This window comes from Macaca mulatta, chromosome 13, assembly GCF_049350105.2.
Source record: "Macaca mulatta isolate MMU2019108-1 chromosome 13, T2T-MMU8v2.0, whole genome shotgun sequence".
Classification (NCBI taxonomy): domain Eukaryota; kingdom Metazoa; phylum Chordata; class Mammalia; order Primates; family Cercopithecidae; genus Macaca; species Macaca mulatta.
In genome coordinates, this window is record NC_133418.1 from 96,567,275 (window position 1) to 96,587,205 (window position 19,931).

A 19,931-nucleotide genomic window follows, 5' to 3' on the forward strand; every position below is an offset into this window, starting at 1 on the left:
GTGAATGTGTCACTGCTTTCTCCACAGGGGATCTTACTTGATGTTTCAAACGAGGATACTGTGACCTCTAGAGCTGAATCCCCAGCAGCAGAGTCCCTGCAGAGCACAAGGCCCTCAGAGGCTGGTTCTGGCCACGAGCTACTCCCCGGGTTCCTTTGTCAAGGCCCTGCTGGGCAAGAAACTCAGCAGGAGCCATACCCTGGGGAGAAAAGGCTCAGGGAGGTGGGAAGCAGGGACCCTGCTGAGCTGTGCTCCTGCTGGAGGTCAGGGGGACCCTTGCCCAACCCTGTGAGAGGGGGCAGCTCTCCTGCAGTGGGAAGCAAAACATCCTATCTCCAATTCCAGCAGCCAGAAAGATTCAACAGACAACCAGGAATGGCGCATGAGCCACAAGCCACAGCGACAGCTCAGGCCAGCTGCTCACAGCTTGCTTGCTGCCTGGGCCAGAAGAGCACACTGGGGTGGGAACAGGGGAGTGTAAAAGAGAAAGCACTTGATCCAGCAGGTGGCAGATGACCACAGAGGGCAGGAAAGGCCTGGCGCCCTGCGGGGAGGTGAGCAGCCAGGACAGGCTGAGCGAGTGCTGGGGCAGCAGCTGCTGCAGACGCCACTCCAGTGACGGCCTCCTGCCTCCCTCCCCTGCCTCTCCATCCTCGGCAAGTGCTCCTTTGAGGCTCAGGGAGGGGCTGCCTGGCAGCAATCTGGGGAAGGTCCAGGCCCACGCTCATTAAATCTCTGTGGGTGGCGTCACCCTGAGAGCCAGGGTGGGGGAAAGGCGGAGCCCAGCAGGGACTTGGAGTATAATGTGTGGCTCCTAGGGAGGGACGCCTCCCTGGTCTGGAGAGAAGGGTCCAGGGGCAGAATGGCAAGGCAGTAATTACAGGAGACGCCCTACTCAAGACACCAGGTGAAGGGAAGCTGGCTAGGACACCCGTGTGGCTTTGTTGGCATTATTCCTGGCCTGGTAATTAGGCGTTTGGCAAACCCAACCTGTGCCCCACTGTCTCACTCACACCCTGTCTTCTGGCCAAGCCGCTCCTCCAGAAGCCGTCTCCGAAGGTGGGCAGGAAGGGTCCTCTGAGCCTCCCAGTGAGGGCAGCATCTCAAGAGCTCAGGGAGCCCGGCCGGGAGTTCTGGAGACGGTGACTGGGAGGCGTCAGGGCAGGGAAGCCTCTGTATTGCACTTTGTCCCCTTCTGGACAAGTCAGCCCCAGCAGAAGAGTCACCTGCTGCCCCATCTCCAGAAATGAAGAGCTTTAATATTCAGACCACCCAGATGAAATGTCATGGCAAATTTGATAAAAACCAAGAGGGAGTGAAACTGACACTGGGGGAGGGAAGGGGCAAGTCGAGGGAAGGTGAAACCAAAAGGCACTGAGCATGCGTGGTGGGGCAGGGAAGGACACCATCACTCCAGAGACAGTATGGTAACAAAGGGACAGGAATGGTCCAGGCCAGCTTCAGGCTCTTCAGAAGCCAGAGAGATGTCCAAGTCTACCAAACCGAGTTCTCCAAGGCTTTTCAAGAAATGGGATTTGCTTGCAAGATGAATGAGGGAGGAGGTCCCACGGCTTCCAAGAGATCAACCCAAGTCTTCCAATACTCACTGCCAAGTCCCACCTGGGTCCCCCAGAGCCAGGAAGCTCCCTGGCAAGTCCCCCTCTTGCCCTCACAGCCCTGGAGCGCTTGAAGGTGCTGGTCCCTGGGAAGGAGGAGCGAGGAGGACCCCCCTCCGGAGCTGGGGAGGGAAGTGCGCTGGGTTACAGAGCCAGCAGAGTGGGGGAGTTCAAGGAGTCTGATGACTGGTCCCCGCTGCTACTGCTTCTGCGGTGAGCCTTGGAGCAGGACTCAGAGGGAGATGCGGGTGACTCCTGCTCCAGGACGCTAGGATAGGTGAAGACGAGGTTCGAGGTGCCCGGAGTGACAGCAGGCGTGGAGGTCACCACGATAGGGGTGTGCAGGGGCTCCTCGCCGTAGAAGCCCCCAGCAATGCTGATGGGCTTGATGACAGAGCGCTGGGCCTTGTCCAGCCCCGCCGACGAGGACGAGGGGCTGTCCTCTTCCAGGGGCTCCTGTTTCACCACTACAGCGCCCACCGCGCCACCCCCACTGCGCATGGGCTGCAGCCCAGGGGCTGGGGGTGATCGGCGCTCCTCGGGGCTAATCTTGCACACTGGGCCATGAGCCACCAACATGAACTCCAGCTTCTCCTTCTCCTTCTGCAGCTCAGCGATCTCCTTCTGCAGGCCTGACTTCTCCTCCTCCAGCTCCTCTGTCTCCTGCCAGGGAAAGAGAGGGATGTGAGGGACAGCAACCTGCCGGGGACCAATCTAGGCAGGAAAGAGAAAACCAGTAACGTCTGTCCTCAGACACTGTGAGAGCAGAGGCTCACACACCTAACCACAGACCCTGCTGCTCTGAGTCACCTGCAGGCTCAAGATTCCTTTCATTTCCAAAGAAGGAAAGTCAGCTTGGAGAGCAGGTGAAGAAACAACTGCAGCTGTCATAACTCAGCACCTACTTTGTGCAGGACACTGTTAAGCATTTCAGAGATGATCTCATTCAACCTTCCAGGAGTTTGTGGAAGCAGATGTTATCATCACCCCATTTTGCAGATGAGGAAACTGAGGTTCAGAGGGGTTAATTTTCCAAAGTCACCGAGCTAGCAGGTGGGGTAGCCCAGATTTGATTCCCAATGTATCTGACTCCAGAGTCTATGTGCTACTACTATGTTCTATGGCCTTGGTGCCAGGACTGCCGCCTCGGTACCCCCGAGGGGTGAGTACTGCAGAGATCTGCATGGAGAAGGGGGCATGGAGCACAGCTCTACCCATCTCTCTCCTTCTCTTACTCCCCAGCCCCGTGCCAGCCCGCCTGTGGATGGATAAACGCTAAGCCCTAGGCTGCTAGAGTGGAGACTTTGTCATACACACTCCTGTATCCCCAGCGCCTAGAACAGTGCCTGGCTTCTCGTAAGTGCTCAGCAAATCCCTGTGGGATTATCACAGCCTCTCCTCCCTTTATTAGCTCCAATTTCTTTTTCTTTTCTTTTCTGATTTTTTTTTTTTTTTTTTTTTTTTGAGGGGGAGTCTCACTCTGTCTTGCCCAGGCTGGAGTGCAGTGGCATGATCTTGGCTCACTGCAGCCTCTGCCTCCCGGGTTCAAGCTATTCTCCTGTCTCAGCCTCCCGAGTAGCTGGGACTAGAGGCACCCGCCACCACGCCTGGCTAATTTTGTATTTTTCATACAGATGGGGTTTCACCACATTGGCCAGGCTGGTCTTGAACTCCTGACCTCAGGTGATTCGCCCGCCTTGGCCTCCCAAAGTGCTGGGATTACAGGCATGAGCCATGGTGCCTGGCCTTTTGCTCCAATTTCTTAAGCACGTATTTCAGGACTCTCAGAACCTTCAGAGAACATTCGGTTCAGCCACCATGCTTGACACAGAAGTAACGTGACAGCCCGAGACGGCCCATGAGGATGCCAGGGTCACTCTGCGAGGACCTCAGCCCCCTTCTTTCATCCCCAGCCAGAGAAGCAGAAGCAAGCAAGCACACATGGAGGGGCCACTGTGGGAGGGGAAGAGGTGTGTGTCACCAGCCTCCTCCCCACGTTTTCCCTAACATGGATTCCTGTTCATCAGTGAGGACATACGGGCAAGGGCTTCGTTCAGCAGAGCACAGCATATTCCGGAGTGAAAAACAGTTTCCGTCTGTCTCAAGGGTCTGACGAACGTCATGAGCTTCTGAGAGGCTTCCTGTGGAGGATGTGGCTCAGGGGCCTGGGTGGCTGGGTCAGAGGGCGGGGGAGGCGGGGGAGGCAGGGGAGTAGGGTGTGAGGCCTCTGGGAGGAGGGGAGGAAAGTAGAGGAGCCTCAGGGGGCAGGGCTATTCTGGGGCGGTTGGTAAGGAGCACCACATGGGGCACAGCTCCTTGAAGTGCCAATCAGAGAAAGGTTAGTGGTGGGAGGGCCCGCTGAGGAAGTGGATTGTGGATCTGCCTCACCTGGGAATGAAGAATTCCCACTCATCCTCCCCGGTTCTAACACCTCCGAGGGACATTACTACAGGCATCACAGAATTCACGCAATTCAATTCATTCAACACCCCAGAGGGAGGGCTGCAGGACAGAGAAAGACAAGCCTAAGCAGGTGGATGGTACCTGGGAACATTAACTCAAGTGAGGGGATGGGCCGGGCCCGGTGGCTCACGCCTGTAATCCCAACACTTTGGGAGGTCAAGGCAGGTGGATCACCCAAGGTCAGCAGTTCGAGACCAGCCTGGCCAAAAAGGTGAAACCCTGTCTCTACTAAAAATACAAAAATTACCCAGGCATGGTGGCAGGCACCTGTAATCCCCGCTAGTTGGGAGGCTGAGGCCGGAGAATCGCTTAAATCCAAGAGGCAGAGGTTGCAGTGAGTTGAGATCATGTCACTGTACTCCAGCCTGGGTGACAAGAGCGAAACTCCATTTCAAAAAAATTATAATAATAATAAAAAAAGTGAGGGGATGTTTTCCAAAGCCCCATCCTGGGCAGTCATTGTGAGGACCAGTGACAGAGTCTCTCTCATCTCCTCACTCTGAAAGCATTCCACTGGGGACAGTCAACCCTGACTCGGGGCTTCCTCTACACAGCACACGACCGGCCCTTCCTGCAGGGCTAGGCTCTGAAAGGAGTTACGTGACGTTGGTCAGGTCAAGCTTAAGAGAGGGAAGGGCAGGGCTGTGGGTCCCCAGGTCTGGGCAATTAGGTGGCACGGGAGAGTGACTCACAAGGGCAGCATGCGGTATCACGGCCACAGCTCTGAGTTCATGATAGAGGTGGGGAACCCGCCTGCCCATAAAGGAAATGAGAAAACCCCAAGAAAATACAACCCGGCTGCCACGTGACCCATCTCCATCAAGACCTCTCCCCGGCCCAACCCATAGTGCTTAGGCCAGGCTGGGCCACTCCTGATGGTGGCAGGCATGGGAGTGGCTGGAACCTCGGGAAGGAGCCCTGGAGGGGCAGGTCTTGTCCTGGCTCCCAACCTTCCACCATCCCTCACCCAGGAGCCCCAACAGTTCTGCGAGCAGAGAACACTCAGGCACTGCATAAAAAAAGTGGCTAGCACCCCCCGAGAAGGCTGTTCATTTCTTCCCTCTGGGCCCTGGCTGGTGCTAAAGGTCACCTCCCTCCCTCTCTCTTTTTTCAATCAATACAAGGCTGACCCATGTGTCCAAAGGAAGGAAAGCTCTATCTCCACTGACTCATCTGTAGAGCGCTTGTGGGTAAGGAGACAGCTGTGGGAGACAGGATCAGGACCCTCGGGGCTCTCACTCCAGCCTACCCAGAGGTGCTCCCACCCTATGCAGAGGTACTCCCACCCTACCCAGAGGTGCTCCCACCCTACGCAGAGTTCCTCACCGCCTGCAGCTTCTCTGTCAGCTCCCGGCGGCGGTTCCGGCACTTGGCTGCAGCCAGCTTGTTCCTCTCCCTCCGGATGCGACGCTTCTCCTCCTCTTCAGGAGACAGCTAGAAGCCAAAGCCAAGGATCACGATTAGAACAGGGACAATGGTTCACAGCATTTTTAAAAAACTGTATTTTAAGGAAGGCAAGAAGCCCTTCTGGAAATGGGAAGAGGAGGAGGAAGGGCAAGAGGATCATGGCTGGACTCAGAGGCCCCAGAACATGTGGCTCCTGATGTCTGGCTGCCTGGGAGGGCTCTTTGAGCTGAATCTGCCCCAGAAGGTGATGTCCAAGTTTAAAGTCCATGTTTAAACAGGACAGCAATGGGTCAGGGATTCACCGGACCAGGCATGATAGCAACACCTGTCACATCAGCCAGGGCTTCTCTCTCAGTGCCCAGGCCAGAGAGAAGGAGCTGGGGATGCTTCTCCAAGAGTCCCCTCCTGCCAGCCAGGTGTGGTCCCACCCACTTAAGCAGCTTTTTCCAAACCCTGGCCAATTACTCCTCCTATCACTCTGCCTGCTCTGCAAGCCTCATTATCCCCATTTGGTTAAGTAGCTGGGCCTGGAGTCCCCACACAGGTAAGAACCACCCAGGGGGGAATGTTATGTTGCTGATGGGAGGGTCAAGAGTGCCACTCCACTCCCGATTTCCTCTGCCAATCCGAGAATGCCAGCTGCTCATGGTTCGACCCCAAGTACTCCCCCACATGCCTGGTGCAGTGCTAAGTTGGACAGGACATGCAAAATGAAGAGGAGCCCCCGGCAGGTAAAATCCTGCTGCCCACCATATCCATCCACTCAACAAGTGAGCACCTGGTTCCATATGCAAGATGCAGTTCTAGGGGCTTAGGATTTTATCTGCGAACCAAACAAAGGAAGACTCCCCTGCAAAGAGCTTAGGATCTAGCTTCTTCCAATGAGATGGTTAGGAACTTGTCACTCACACCAGAGAGCATGAACTCTGCTCTCATGAGCAGGGCTAATACACTGGTTCCACAGAGCCCTGCAGAGCCGTGACCCCAATGCCTCTCTCAGGGAGAGGTGACACAAGGAGATGGCTGTGGGCCAAAGCAGAAAGCAATGCAAAGGGAAAGACCACTCATTCAGTTATCAAACATGGACTGCACACCTACTAAGTGCCCGCATTCAGTTATCAAACATGGACTGCACACCTACTAAGTACCCGGTGCTATACTGGGAGCCTCGAAGACCTCAAGGGGAAGAAGACCTGGGTCAGCTCTCACGGGACACCTGGGGGCAAAATCAAAGCTACTTTTGGAGGAACAGGGAGAAGGTGCCCCAAGGAGGGATACTGCCTTGACTTCAGGTCACCCCATGAAGGAAAGAGCCACTGTCCTGGCTGGGTCCAAGTCAGAGTCCCACAAGGCTCCCTCCAGCCCTGGAGGTCTGTTGCTGTGGTGTTCTGAACAGCAAAGAGAGGACAATCATCACAGCACCACAGAGGACGATCCCATGCCTGTCACACAGAGAGGAGGCCACAGCCCGGCTGAGGTCATGAGGCCACTTGGCCAAGGCCCTGAATACTTGCTGCTCCTAAACCTGTCTTGTCTTGAGCCCGGCAGAATTGCCAAGAAAGCCTTATGGCCCTGCTGCAGGCCTGGGTTTAGGGCTCACCACAGAAAGGGCCACAAGGGCTCCCCTTAAGGCCCAGGAAGACCCCTAGATCCCTCTCTAATGAGAGGCAGAAAAGAAGGAGGCTTGCCTTGACCCACTTCAAGCCCTCCTTCCCCCTTGGCTGCTTCTGGACAACTTTTGGCCTCCTGACTGACCTAGAAGTCTCTCCCCTGACTGGTGAGGTGTGGGGCAACTTGTGGGAGCTGTCGACATAGGAAGTGTTCAGGGGCTGTGAAATCAACATAGTTCCAGCTTCAGTGTGTCAGCAGCACCACGTACCCACCCACAAGCCACACACACACCTCCTCAGAGTCGCCGCCACGGGGCACAGAGGGAACCTCCCAGGCGGGCTCCAGAGGAGGCCTATGAGGCACCAGGCTGGCTCTGGGGGCAGGCTCCTCCCTAGCAGGGTGGCTCGGGGAGGCTAGGGACGGCCAGAGTAAGCTTCAGAGCAAAGCCCTGAGGGCTGGGAACCTGAACAGCCAAGGTTCTAGACTGCCACTGCCCAGGCTTCCTCAACGCTGCTGGGAGATGTGTGAATTCCCGACTGATGCGGAATAAAATGCTCCTTGTTCTCTCCCTCCCTCTCAAAAAAAGGAAGGAAATTCTCCAGACAGATTGTATGAGGCACGCCTAGGTGGTGTGGTGGGAAAACCGCAGGACTAAAGGTCAGGAGAGGTGGGTTCCAGTGCTGGCTCTGCTGCTAACTCACTGTGCGACTCTAACAGGGACCTTCACCTTTCTGGGTCTCCATTTCCTTGTCTATAAAATGGGTATAAAGGGAAAATGAGAAAAGATGGTCTCCAAAGTCCCTTCTGGATATAAACTTCTAAATTTGATGTGAGGTAGGCCCAGAAGAGAATGGAGAGTGTGGCCGGGCGCGGTGGCTCACGCCTGTAATCCCAACACTTTGGGAAGCTGAGACGGGCAGATCTGAGGTCAGGAGTTCGAGACCAGCCTGGCCAACATGGCAAAATCCCATCTCTACTAAAAGTACAAAAAAAAATAAGCCAGGCATGGTGGTGTGTGCCTGTAATCCCAGCTACTCAGGAGGCTGAGGCAGGAGAATTGCTTGAACCGGTGAAGTGGAGGTTGTAGTGAGCCGAGATTGTGACACTGCACTCCAGCCTGGGCAATACGAGCAGGACTCCATCTCAAAAAAAAAAAAGAGAGAGAGAAAGAAAAAAAGAGCATGGAGAGCATTCAGCATATCCTCCGGCTTTGTGGTCCTGCTAGCCCCAAAGAGTCCCTGGCAAGCCTGGCTCTCACTCAGGATCACTTACATCCCAGAAGAGTCCAGCTCATCGGTGAGTATAAGGCTTTGCACCTTGGACTCCGCAAAGGAAGCATATTTATAAAGGTCATTATAAGCATGGCTACTGCAATATTTACAACTGCAATTATGGAAAGCAACTGTGAGGAGGATACTGGCCACTTGCTCCAGCAGCAGAGGCCCCACATGCAGCTGTGAATCTATTACAGAGTCTAGCAGACACACTCCCCGCAAGTGGTTCTGCACTGTGGTTCCGCCATTGACAGAACAAACCAACAAGTAGTGGATACAAGACCCAGCTTTGCCCTCGGAGGAACCGAGCTCCTGAGAAAGCTTCCAGTTCCTTGGTGTGGTGATCCCTGTAATTCCAAGTATCCTGGGGTCTGGATCTACCCTGATCCACTGGGAACCATGTTTGAAAGGTCCGTATATTGGAACATTGTGGCCCTGGGGATCACAGAGTGAAGATGGACAGTGGTTGAAATGGGGAAGGGTTCCAAGGCTGTCACTGGAATAGTTTTCCAGGAAAATAATTCATTTGGAAAAGGGATTCCACTGCTAAAGTATTTTCCCTTCCCTGGGCTCAGGGTGGCATAACCTTGGAGAAAGAACACTGCATAAGGGGTCCAGGGAACTGGGATATAGGCCAGACTTCCCCACTCACTGGTCGAGTGGCCACACGCAGGTATGTCTGGGCCTTGCTTGTACCATCTGACATGGGGGTGAGATGGGGCTCTCTGAGGCTGTATTCCATTCTTTCTGGAATTATGCATGATTCTGATTTCCCTTTCCAGGACCAGGGGACTTGGCACTGCCCTGGCTCACTGCTGACCCAAGCAATGAGCCTCTTCAGTACTGGGTACACGCTGCCTAAATAGCAGCGCCCCGCCTCTTCCCCATTTTCTGGCTTCCCTCTCCAGCCAGGTTAATTCTTTCTCAAAGCTGAGCCCCTTGAAGAGAAAAGGGCTGATGTCTGGCCTCCCCCGCCTCATCCTCCCATCTGTTCATGCCGCTGAACAGACTCTAAAGACCCAGAGTTACTGCACTGCTGGAACATGCATTCTAGGCCCTTGAAATGGGCTCCTGCCCCAAGTTGGAGGCCTGGAACACTGAGCAGGAATGGGAAGTTGAGGGCAGGGCCGGCCCAGAGCTTGACCCTGCAGGTCTGCTGGGTGCCTGGCCTGCACTAGACCCTGGGAAACAGCTAAGGGCTAATCCTAAAAAGCTCACAGCCAGGGTTCATTGGCTGCTTGTCCCATGGCCCTTTTGCCAAGGATCAGAGAAGGATCCTGCTGTGGCAGGTCATAATGGTCCTTCCCATCTGTAGCCAAGTCCTGGCTGGCAGGGACCATGATCCCCATTTTGTGGCTGAGGAAACTGAGACTCAGAGATTCGAAGGGACACAAGCGAGATGACACAGCCAGCCTGAGTCTTGGGTCTCCAGCTCCGCCTCCAGTGAGGAGGATGACGTGCTCTTCAACCCCTAGCTGCCTTGTCTCCCCTGCTCTCAGAACACTAACCCTACCAGACTGCAGAAAAACGCTGTGTGTCTCTGGAGCTCTGAAAGCCACTGAAGTGGCTCCTTCCCACCGGTCTGAGCTGTACCTGCTCATCTCTCCTTCTGCGGCCCACGGTGGTGCCAATGGTCTTGATCACGCCAGGTCTTGGGAGGGCCATGTGTCCAGGGACAGAGGCCAGGCCCGGCAGGGGGCTGTAGGGGTGCGAGCGAGGGTACGGGTTGGACATGGAGGTGATCACTGTAGGCTGCACCATCCACTGCAGGTCCTGGCTGGTCGTGATGGCGTTGATGGTGGGGATGAAGGCACTGCCTGAGCCAGGCATATCTACCCGGAATTTCTGAAATGAGGAAAAAAATACAATTGAGCCAATAAATACTAAGCTGAACAGGATGCTTAATAATAACTGAACAGAGCCGAGGCAAAAACTGGCACAGAGCAGGGTTAGTGCTTGGAGGGCAAGATCCGGCCCCCAGGTGGGCCTGGACAAGTCCTGAGCATCCAAGAATCAAGAGGGGAATCTTAACTATTCCTGGGGCTTCACGTCGGACCTGCTCCCTGACTGGGGTCCTGAGAACTCCATCCCCAGGTGGCTCAGTGAGGAAACTGTCGTATCCCAAATGACTTCCAAGATAAACGTGGTCCCCAGCACTCACATTCGGCAGGCCTTCTTGGCAGTTCTCCAGGATACACATCTGCAGGATGTGGCACCTGGGTCTCTTAAGCCTCTGAGTCACCTGCCAACTATTTCTCAGGGTACCGGCTCAGGACACCTTGAAGGGATTTGCACACCAGTAGCTTTGGACCAACAAAGATCACCAAGGGAGCATACCGTGTCTGCCTTTGTCACTTTCCAAAGAGGTTCAGGACAGAGCTATGACTCCATCAGGGCACAGCCAGGTCCAGGAAAAGATGTCCTCTAACCCACGAGACTAACAAGTAGCAGCATTTGCAGCCAGACATCCTTTGCTCTCCTTGTCCCTCCTCCTTTCCCATCATTAGCATCTTGCTTGGGGCAGACCGGCTGAGCGTGTCTCTCTGCTCAGCTACATAGGCATCGATCTATGTTCACAGATGTTTCTGTGGGAAACTCTGGTGCTGCTAGTGCAGTTTTCTCCCCGCTTCTTAATTTATGCCCAGACCACGTTGCAGAACTCTTTGGAACATGCTGCAGGAAGCATTCTATTTAAAATATAAGATGATGACAGAGTATAGAAACTAAAATGGGCTGTGCTCCTTAGCAGTTGGTCTTGACCTTTCTCCAAGGCAGCTACAGGAAAATGGAAGAAGTGGAGAGGAGAGGAGGGCCCCCCACTTCTAGCTTTTCAGGGGAAAGTCCCCCTAATGGAACCCAGGTGAACCTTCATCTTCAGATGACTCCTGGGTCCACATAAAGCTTCTCCAAGTAGTTTCTTTCCCACTTAAAAAGTGGGTGAAATGATGACAATAGCTAATGTTTCCTGGGCACTTACTAAATGTCAGACACCATGTCTTACCTAGATTATCTCACTAAATCTCCCTCTGAGGGAAGAACAACCATTAGCTGCATTTTAGGGACAGACATCTAGGCTCAGTGAGATTAAGTACTTTATCCAAGGCCACATTGCTAATAAGCAGCGGGCTCAGGATTCAAACCCAGTCCAGCCCAACAAAGAGGCCAGAGCCTCTGGACACAGTGTATAGAAGCTCCTTTGCCACTACTTCTTTCCTTCTCAAAATCCAGCCCTAAGTGCTGGTTATCTACCCCCACTGCCCTCAGAGTGTCAGGTCATCCCCTATAGACCTTCCCTCTCACCAAGAAGGTCCCACAGGTCTGTCTGGCCCCGAATGGAACCCCACTATTCTTAGCATGGATGCTGTAGTACCCTCCCTATGCTGGTCCAATCAGACCAACTAGGATAGAAGCATTCACAGCAATGGAAGCTGGAACCACCACTGTCTTTGCCTCGTCACATCAGGGCTCCTGCTATGTAAATGATGCATAGAGTACCTCACTACAGCTGACGGAGCTGGGGACCCCTTCTTGCTCAATTCCCTCCTATCTGCCTGACCCTAGTCTGTATGGTGGAACAGCTGCCCCACCTCCCAGACCACCCCAGGGGCCCAGGCCAAGGGCATTCAGTGAAGAGAGCTGCCCAGCACAATGGATTCTAGGATTCTAGAGGAAAGTTACCCAGTGTAATGGATTCTGGGGTTCGGGAGGAGAGCTGCCTAAAGCAATGGGTTCTAGGATTCTGGAGGAAAGTTAGCCAGTGCAATGCATTCTGGGATTCGGGAGGAGAGCTGCCTAGAGCAATGGGTTCTGGGATTCTGGAGGAAAGATACCCAGCACAATGCATTCTGAGATTCAAGAGGAGAGCTGCACACAACAGCGGGTTCTGGGATTCTGGAGGAAAGTTACCCGGTGCAATGCATTCTGGGATTCAGGAGGAGAGTTGCCTAAAGCAATGGGCTCTGGGATTCTGGAGGAAAGTTACCTAGCCCAGTGCATTCTGGGATTCGAGAAGATAGCTGCCTAGAGCAATGGGTTCCAGGATTCTGGAAAAAAGTTACCCAGTACAATGGATTCTGGGATCCTGTGAAGAGAGCTGCCCAGGGTGATAGATTCTGAGTTGCATTTCTGAAGGCAAACAAAAGTGGGCTTTTTATCAGGCACTGACTGAAAAGCAGCAGGTGTGTGCACGTGAAGGAGGGAAGAGTGCAGTGAACAGGAAAGCATCCAAGTGGGAAATGATCTTCCAAGAGGAAAAATGGCCAATTGGGGCTGGGCTGTGAGTAGGCAGAGTCGTGAGAACAGCAGGCATGGCTGAGTGTGTGTAGAAGCACCAAGTCCCAGACAGCTATTTTTTTCCTGAGCTGCTGGATGGGAGAGGTGGGGAGTCAGCACTGCACTCGGGGTCAGGAGGCATGGGGTTGAGGCTTGTCTTAGCCACTGAGTGCCTTGCCCTGGGCTCAAGGACTCAATTCCACGGATGTAAAGGGGAATACTCATCAAACTCACCGCACTGTCATGAGGATTAAATGAGTAGCTACTTTAGGCTATAAAAGCACACCAGTGGTTCTCAACCCTGGCTACACATGAGAATATTCCAAGGAGCTTGTAAAAAATACACCAATGTCAGAGCCTCGCCATTAGACCTCTAAAATAATTGGTTTGGGGCCGGGCTCTGATAAACTTTAAAAAAAAAAAAAAAAAAAAACCTCCCAAGGAGATTCTGTTCTGCAGCCAGGGTTGAGAAACATTGCTCCTAACAAATGGAAGGTCACCATCACCATCACCGTCACCATTAGATGTGCCTGTGCACTCCGCACAGGAGCCTCCAGGGGGAAGTGCCAGCTTCCCACTCCTGGGAAGCTCCCAACTTTTAAATTCCATTTCTCTCCCCAAGCCAGAGTCTGGGTTTGAAATGCACCTGAGGCATCCAACACCATGGTTTGATAGGACCCCCCTCCTCCACGGGGAAGCTGTTAGCCTTCCTTCTAGGAAAGCACCTAAGAAAGTCACTCCTCATTCCAACAAATAAAAGTGCTCCCGTTTTAGGCTTGGGGAACGCAGCAGAAAATCTGAAGCAAAGCTGAGGGACAAAGACCCCTTGGGAATAAGTGGATGCCCATTAGCCCCTCTGAGGCCCTCCAGTCCACCCGCTGTGGAGGGCAGGTCCGCGGTGTGTGCTCCCCAGTATACATCAGCCAGATTCCTTGCAGCAATGGCTTGGTCTAGACAAAACAAGACAGCAATAAAAACCAGCCAGGAGGTAATGACTGCCTCTGAAAACGCATGTACACCTTGTTTCAGACAGGAGGTAAAGCCATCTGGATAATGCACTGGCTCTAAACTGCAAGGAAAACAATGTCCCATCCCCAGAGGGGCCCGGGGCTTTGATAAAGAAGGCTTTTGTCTCCAAGAGGAGCCTCTCTGGGAGACACACAAAAGTTTCAATTAGATCTGGCAGATGGGCCTTGTCTCAACTCCCAACATGTTATTCAGAAACGTGTTATTCAGAAACGTGTTATTCAGACACTGGGGCAGGAGAGAAGAGGTGAAGTTAGGAGTTTGTGGTCCCAGAAGTTAGCCTAGCATTCCTCTACGCCAATAGACCCGAGAATCAGCCAAATGTCACACTGGAGATAAATCATGGTTCTCTATGCACGAGTTAACATTAAGCACAAACCAAGATAGAGCTGCTCAGCTGGGGGCTACAGGGCTGTTTCAGACCTGCTGCAGTGTCAGGAGTGTGCTGGGAGTGAGGGGATCAGGAGAGATAACCCAAAAACCTCACTTGGCTCCCTGGGACTCTGTAGCCAACATGTTCTCCTTGAGGACACTTTGAAGATGCTGGATGCCTGTGTAGCATTCCAGCCTGGCAAAGCCTCCAAATATTTTACCATGTCACCCTGTCAACTGCTGGGTGGGCAAGAATGCCTATAAACGGATATAGTGGTCCCCCATCCACCTCCTAGAGCAGAGTTTAGCAAACTTTTGCTGTGAAGGGTCAGACAGCAAATATTTTAGGCTTGGTGGGCTATACGGTCTTGGCTGCAACTCAATTCTGCCACCACAGTGAGAAAGCAGCCCTAGATAACACGTAAACAAATAGGCATGACTGTGCCACTGAATTTTATTTAGAAAAATACTCAGACCATAGTTTGCCAACCCCTGTCCCAGAGGTTCATTCTCATCTCCCATGCTCAGGTTGCAGGGAAAACAATACAGAGGAAATAAGAAAGCAAAGAGTCAGAACTGAGATGTTCCTTCAACCCAGGTAGCCGAGGAGATGGGCTCTCACTCATCAGCTTGAACCTCCAGACCCTGAGTCGACGTTCAAACCTGTACAAGCCTTGTGGTCTTTGGGCATGGAAACGCCCATCACCCTGTTGTACCCTGTTGCTAGGGTGCCACGGGGCTGCTTAGGAAGGATGCGTGTGCTCCTTCCACTGCCAATGAGCAACACAGCTGAGGACATGGACCCTCGAGGGCCACCAAACCTCAGCAGGTCAGAGACGTTCCCCAGCCCAACAGTTGCTGATTTGGGAAAACTGCCTCCTGAGACTCTATACTGGAGCCTTGGCTTCAGCCATGAACCCATGGCTTTTTGCTGACAGGTATTGGAACTAGGGTTTGGGCCCCTACAGGCCTGGATGCGGCCGAGGGCTTATCCCAGAGACTTGTGAGTGGGCAGAACTGGTATGTGAGATGGAAGTCAGGGTTGGGGTTCTTGGCCCAGTCCCTTGGCCAGGCAATTCTCCATCAGATGGATTTTCGTCTGGGTTGTCAAGCATTCAAGCCATGAAGCCCTGTGGACTCTGTAACCTGCCTTGCCAGGCAAGCAGCTATGATTGAGTGTATCTAGGAAGGGACTGGGTTCTTTCCCTTTAAAAACCCTTTCTTTAGATTCCCAGGATGGAAAAGGGACAACTCCAACATCCTAGAGATTGGCTCCAGAGAAGAGAAAAGGATAAGGGCACACGCTGTCTCATACTTCCCATCACATCCCCTCTGAGGTCCAGTTTAATGCAAATGCTTCGTATTTTTACTGAACCTGGGATGTTCCCCAAAGCCTTCCATAAGGAATTTAACCAGTCTTCATAGGTTCTGCGTTGAACATCACTTTGACCTCTGACCTTTCATTCCTCTCTGAAGAAATACCACTATGTCACAATGGAAACTGTTGCTAATAAGTTGTAATTTCCCAAAGCTTTACAGTTTATAAACGCTCTCTTAGGCGACCCACCTCCCTTCAGCCTCCATGCTTTCCTGGGTTCCCTTGAAAGAGTTACTCTATCCTCCTCCACCTGGCTTCCTGCCAGGAGGAAGATAACCAGGGAAGGAAAGAAACAGAAAGAGAAGGCAGCCCTTGCCCAGGTTCCCCAGCTGCTTCCCTGCCAGGGCCCTTTTGGCCAGAAGCGCCACACCAAAGCACTGGGGAATTCACCCCGCTATTCTGTGGGCCCCTTTGGAGCCCCCACAGCGCCCCAGAGGCGCTACACTCCATGGGAATGACATGTCCTCTCATCCTCCCTTAGAGCCACAGGAAGGTGAGCCTAGGAAAGTGTCACTGCCACGGGACAGGGCTGAGAGACCAGGTGTGTCAGGAGAAACCTTACACCTTCCCTCTCCAGCCCAGGGAGCTGAGAAGGGATAGAATTACCAGATGGGGTTTGGAACAGATCTATTTCCCTCAGTCAGGGCAGTTGCTGTCATTTTGAAATACTGTGGCCACCAAAAGACAACACATACAACACAGATGAGACATACCCACAAAGTAATGATGCTATTTTTTTCTTTGTTTCAACAAATAGACCAGAATGTTCATCTCCTTAATTCTCACAACCAGTATCTTTATTCCTATCTAACAAATGAGAAAAAAAAATCCAAGTTATTGATGGCAAAGGTGCCTGCTTTGGTGTCTTTTGTCGTGGGCATGCTCTCCCAGGTAGACTCCAGAGGCCTGAAGGACACGGGGTCCCACCCTACTTTGGACTCAGCGGGATCATCTAGACTTGTATGTCAGACTTGGCTCCAAAGAGGCTTTTGGTAATTTCCAAATATCAAATTCACCCTTCAGAGGACAAAGATTTGTTAGCAGGGAGGATTTTCAAAAGAATACGCTGAAAGCAACTGCAAAAGAGGGGGTACTGCAAAACCTTTCTCAGTCTGAGAATAGCCACAGCATTCGGATAAGCATTTAGTCTCCTCAAGGAAAAAACAAGGAAGGGGACAATAGTGATTTGGATGAATAAGTTCTGCTGTATTTGTATTAAGATAGAAAAGAAAAAAACAAGTCTCCCAATTTTACCCTCACCTTGAATAATAAGACAGGCAGAAGCAGAAATAGGTAGTGGAAATGCACTCAGGGTTTTGGATAGGAAAATTCAACTGCCAGTCAGACAATACATGACTGCTATTTCACCCCAGTCCCTTTGATGAAAAAGTGAAGCTGACTTCCACCATCAAGAATCAGCGGAACAGACAAATTCTTGGGATAACATTTTGTTTGATCCTAATCTGCAACATCTGTAAGATCAAGGGGGAAAAAAAAGCACCAGACCCTTAATCTATGCCTCCCACATTCCCACCAACTGAACAAGCCCCCTCCTAACATAAGCACATAAGAAAACACGCCTTGGGAATTTGAACAAATTGTGAAGGCACCCTAATGAACAGACAGACATCAAAATAGAAAAAGAAAAAAGCACTCCTTTTATAACCAGGTTTTATTTAGAACAGAACAAAAAAGAAACTCAAAGTCAAGCAGTTCCTAGTTAACCAAGGTTAAATATGTGGCATTTATTTGTCCCTCATTAAAAAGAAAAAGCATCCTAAGAATTCCGAACTCACCAATTTAACACTCTGGGACTAGAAAAATACATTCCCAAGATAGTTGTCCTACAAATTTCCCGTAGAGGGCACTAGAGAGGTATGATTGAGGCTGGCTTGGGAATCACAGTCATTTCTGGTAAAAGTTCTTTGATGTGAGGAATGTCCCAGTCTGGTACAGTTGGCAAAAGTTCACTCTGGGGAATTGTGTGTGTGTGTGTGTGTGTGTGTGTGTGTGTGTGTGTGTGTGTGTGTGTGTGTGTGTGTAAGTGTGTGTTTGTGTGTCTTGGGAAGGAGTAGTTGAGGAAGAAGAGTGTTAGTCTGGTATTCCTTAACTCCAAAAAGGAAATACTGCCCTTGATTTATTTTCACAAGTCATCTGAGAAACAAATAGCAGCCTTGGAAAAGTTCTAGGTCTTGTTTTTGTTTTGTTTTTTTCATTAAAAGGGGGCCAGCTGATGAAAACAAGTTATGAAATGACCTGTGTTTGTGTAACTGGCTGGATTGCGTAATGCTCAGGCCCTGAAACCGTAATAGTCAAGCAGCCAGGCAGGGCATATATCTGGGAGATGTTTTCCTAGGAAAGTTAGGAGAGAAAAAACAACAGCAAAAAGAAAAATCCAAGAAGGGGAGGTGTGTGCAACAACTACTGACAAAACAAAATCACCAATGACCAACTTTTGAGATTAAAACTATAACTGGAACAGGAAATATTTTTCATGCCTCAAGTTCCTGCCATATATAAGAACAGAGGCTGGAACAAAGACTAGTCTGCTCCCCCCACCCCCAAAGTCACTGGAGCTCATGGCCATGTGTTAAGATCCAGCTTCATGAAGCTAGAGGGGATGGGAAAGCTCTGGGTTGAAGAACTGGCAACAAACTGATCAGGAATATTGGACTCCCAAAAGAGAGACCTGAAAAAAATAAAATTCACTTCCCCAAAGAAAAACCAGAGAACTGTCTCATATGGATCAGTCCACTGAGATATGCCATAAAAGAGAAAGGCCCATCCACTAACTGCCAGGGAAGTCTCCCAGTAAAGGAAGCTGAGAGAAATAAAGTGATTACAGGTTTTATCTAGTATGTAGTAAAGTTACCTCGAGCCCAAGATCAGGCAAGGTCATAGCACAGACTTGTGAAGGAACAAAAGCCTCTGAGGTCAGTCCTCAGGACCACAGAACGATTTTGTTCACAGTTGGAGCAACGACGGAAAAATCCACCCCGTTCCTCCTCGTCCCCCACCCAACCACGACCACACCAAGGAGCGGACAGGCCAAGAACCTCGTCTCAAGTGGCATTACCTTGCCAGTCCCTCTGGTTTGAAAGGCGTCTCACACACTGCCAGGTCGAATGGGCAGGCGTCTATGTGAGAACCCCGTGCACTGGTTATTACTAATTGCAAAATCCTCATGTGTTACAGCATGCTAGGAATTAGCCAACAGCTGCTTTTTGCTTCGGTAATGAGGCCCTATTACACTCTGCTGGACTGAGTTCTCTTCCTTCTTCCTAGCACTGGTTTCCTGTCTGATTTTCTTCCAAAACCGGGAATTGCCTCCGCTCACATCCTGGGCTCAAAGCCCTAGTGACACAGATTATTCAGTTGGGGCAATGATGTCCGGTCTGACATCCCGGCAGGCCCCAGGGTCTATGCTAAGCCAGGCAGTGAGATTGTAATACTCCAACGATAACTGCCAAAGACACATTAGGGAAAAGAACAGGGAAGAAATCAAAAGATCCCTTCCTGATTCCAGGGAGGAGGACAGGCGTTTGGGGTTTGTTGAACGGGAGACGGAGGGTACAGACTTCAGCCTATTCCCTCAGGATGTTTACATTCAATACAAACCACCAACGGGGCTGGGAAGCAAACATAACCAGTAACTTTTCGGATTTAAAACTCATCACCTTGGTGCTCAATACGAACGGTGCATTGACTGCACCCTCAATGAACAGACCAGGCTGTCTCTACTGCGGGTGCTTATAGGAGCACCATGGGAGGCAGAGGGAAGGCAGAAAAGCCATTTTGGGGACTCATCAGGTATAGGGAATCACTTTGGAACAAGGGATCCCTCATCAGATCCAAAAGAGAGCCATGTTCCATAAGACTTTCCAGCTGAATCTACCCCTCCCTGGAAGCCCACCCCAGCCCCTTCTAGAGGCCAAGGCCACCGCCTTATGGAGCATCCCTTGCTGCAGCCAACTGTGCTAGACTCCACAGATGCTGACCACCGTGGGCTTCATGTTGTATTGGGCCTGCGTTAACCCAGCTCTCTCTTGAGACAGAGCGGGTGGGGAGCCGCAGCAGAGGGCAGGCACGCCATCAGCACCCCCCCCCCCCCGCCCCGCAACAACAGTACCTTCCTGGTATTTATAAACACAGAGATCACACGCACAATCCCTCCACCGCAAACCAGTCCGGCTGCTTTAGAAACAAGTTGTTTTCTGCTTCCAGAACCACCCAGGAGCCTGTGTGATGTCTCTTCCCCCACCCGACCCCCTCTTCTCTCTGCCGGCCTCCTTGCTCCAGGTACCCCCAGACCCTCACGGTGCTCCTTCGTTCCTGCGGGGCAGTGCAGCCTCCTGTCCTCGACCCTTACAGAAGACGGGCGGGCAGGCGGGCATGCACTGGGCACACAGGCGGCATGAGCCAATCAAGGCTGGCTTCTTCCTTCCTGACCTTCGCACCTGATTCCCAGAGCGGCAGCCCTCGCCCTCGCTCCAGATTACTTGAAGGAGTCCA

General features: G+C 52.0%; 1 protein-coding gene and 1 long non-coding RNA gene across 4 annotated transcripts in view; one reads left to right on the forward strand and one right to left on the reverse strand.

Moving 5' to 3' along the window:
- FOSL2 (FOS like 2, AP-1 transcription factor subunit) overlaps positions 1-19,931 on the reverse strand; it is a 20,963-nt gene continuing 1,032 nt past the window's right edge. The window contains exons 1-4 of one of the 3 annotated variants that reach the window (XM_077958419.1): positions 19,549-19,679; positions 9,965-10,216; positions 5,406-5,513; positions 1,240-2,279 (exon numbers count right to left, since the gene is read on the reverse strand). In XM_077958419.1, the coding sequence (XP_077814545.1) occupies positions 1,761-2,279; positions 5,406-5,513; positions 9,965-10,201 (864 nt within the window). In that variant the 5' untranslated portion in view covers positions 10,202-10,216; positions 19,549-19,679 and the 3' untranslated portion in view covers positions 1,240-1,760. 3 annotated transcript variants of the gene reach the window in all.
- The window catches only part of LOC144333808 (uncharacterized), an 8,875-nt gene continuing 8,510 nt past the window's right edge, over positions 19,567-19,931 (forward strand). The window contains exon 1 of the long non-coding RNA XR_013402872.1: positions 19,567-19,718. This is a non-coding gene — a long non-coding RNA (uncharacterized LOC144333808). The remainder of the gene's footprint in view (positions 19,719-19,931) is intronic.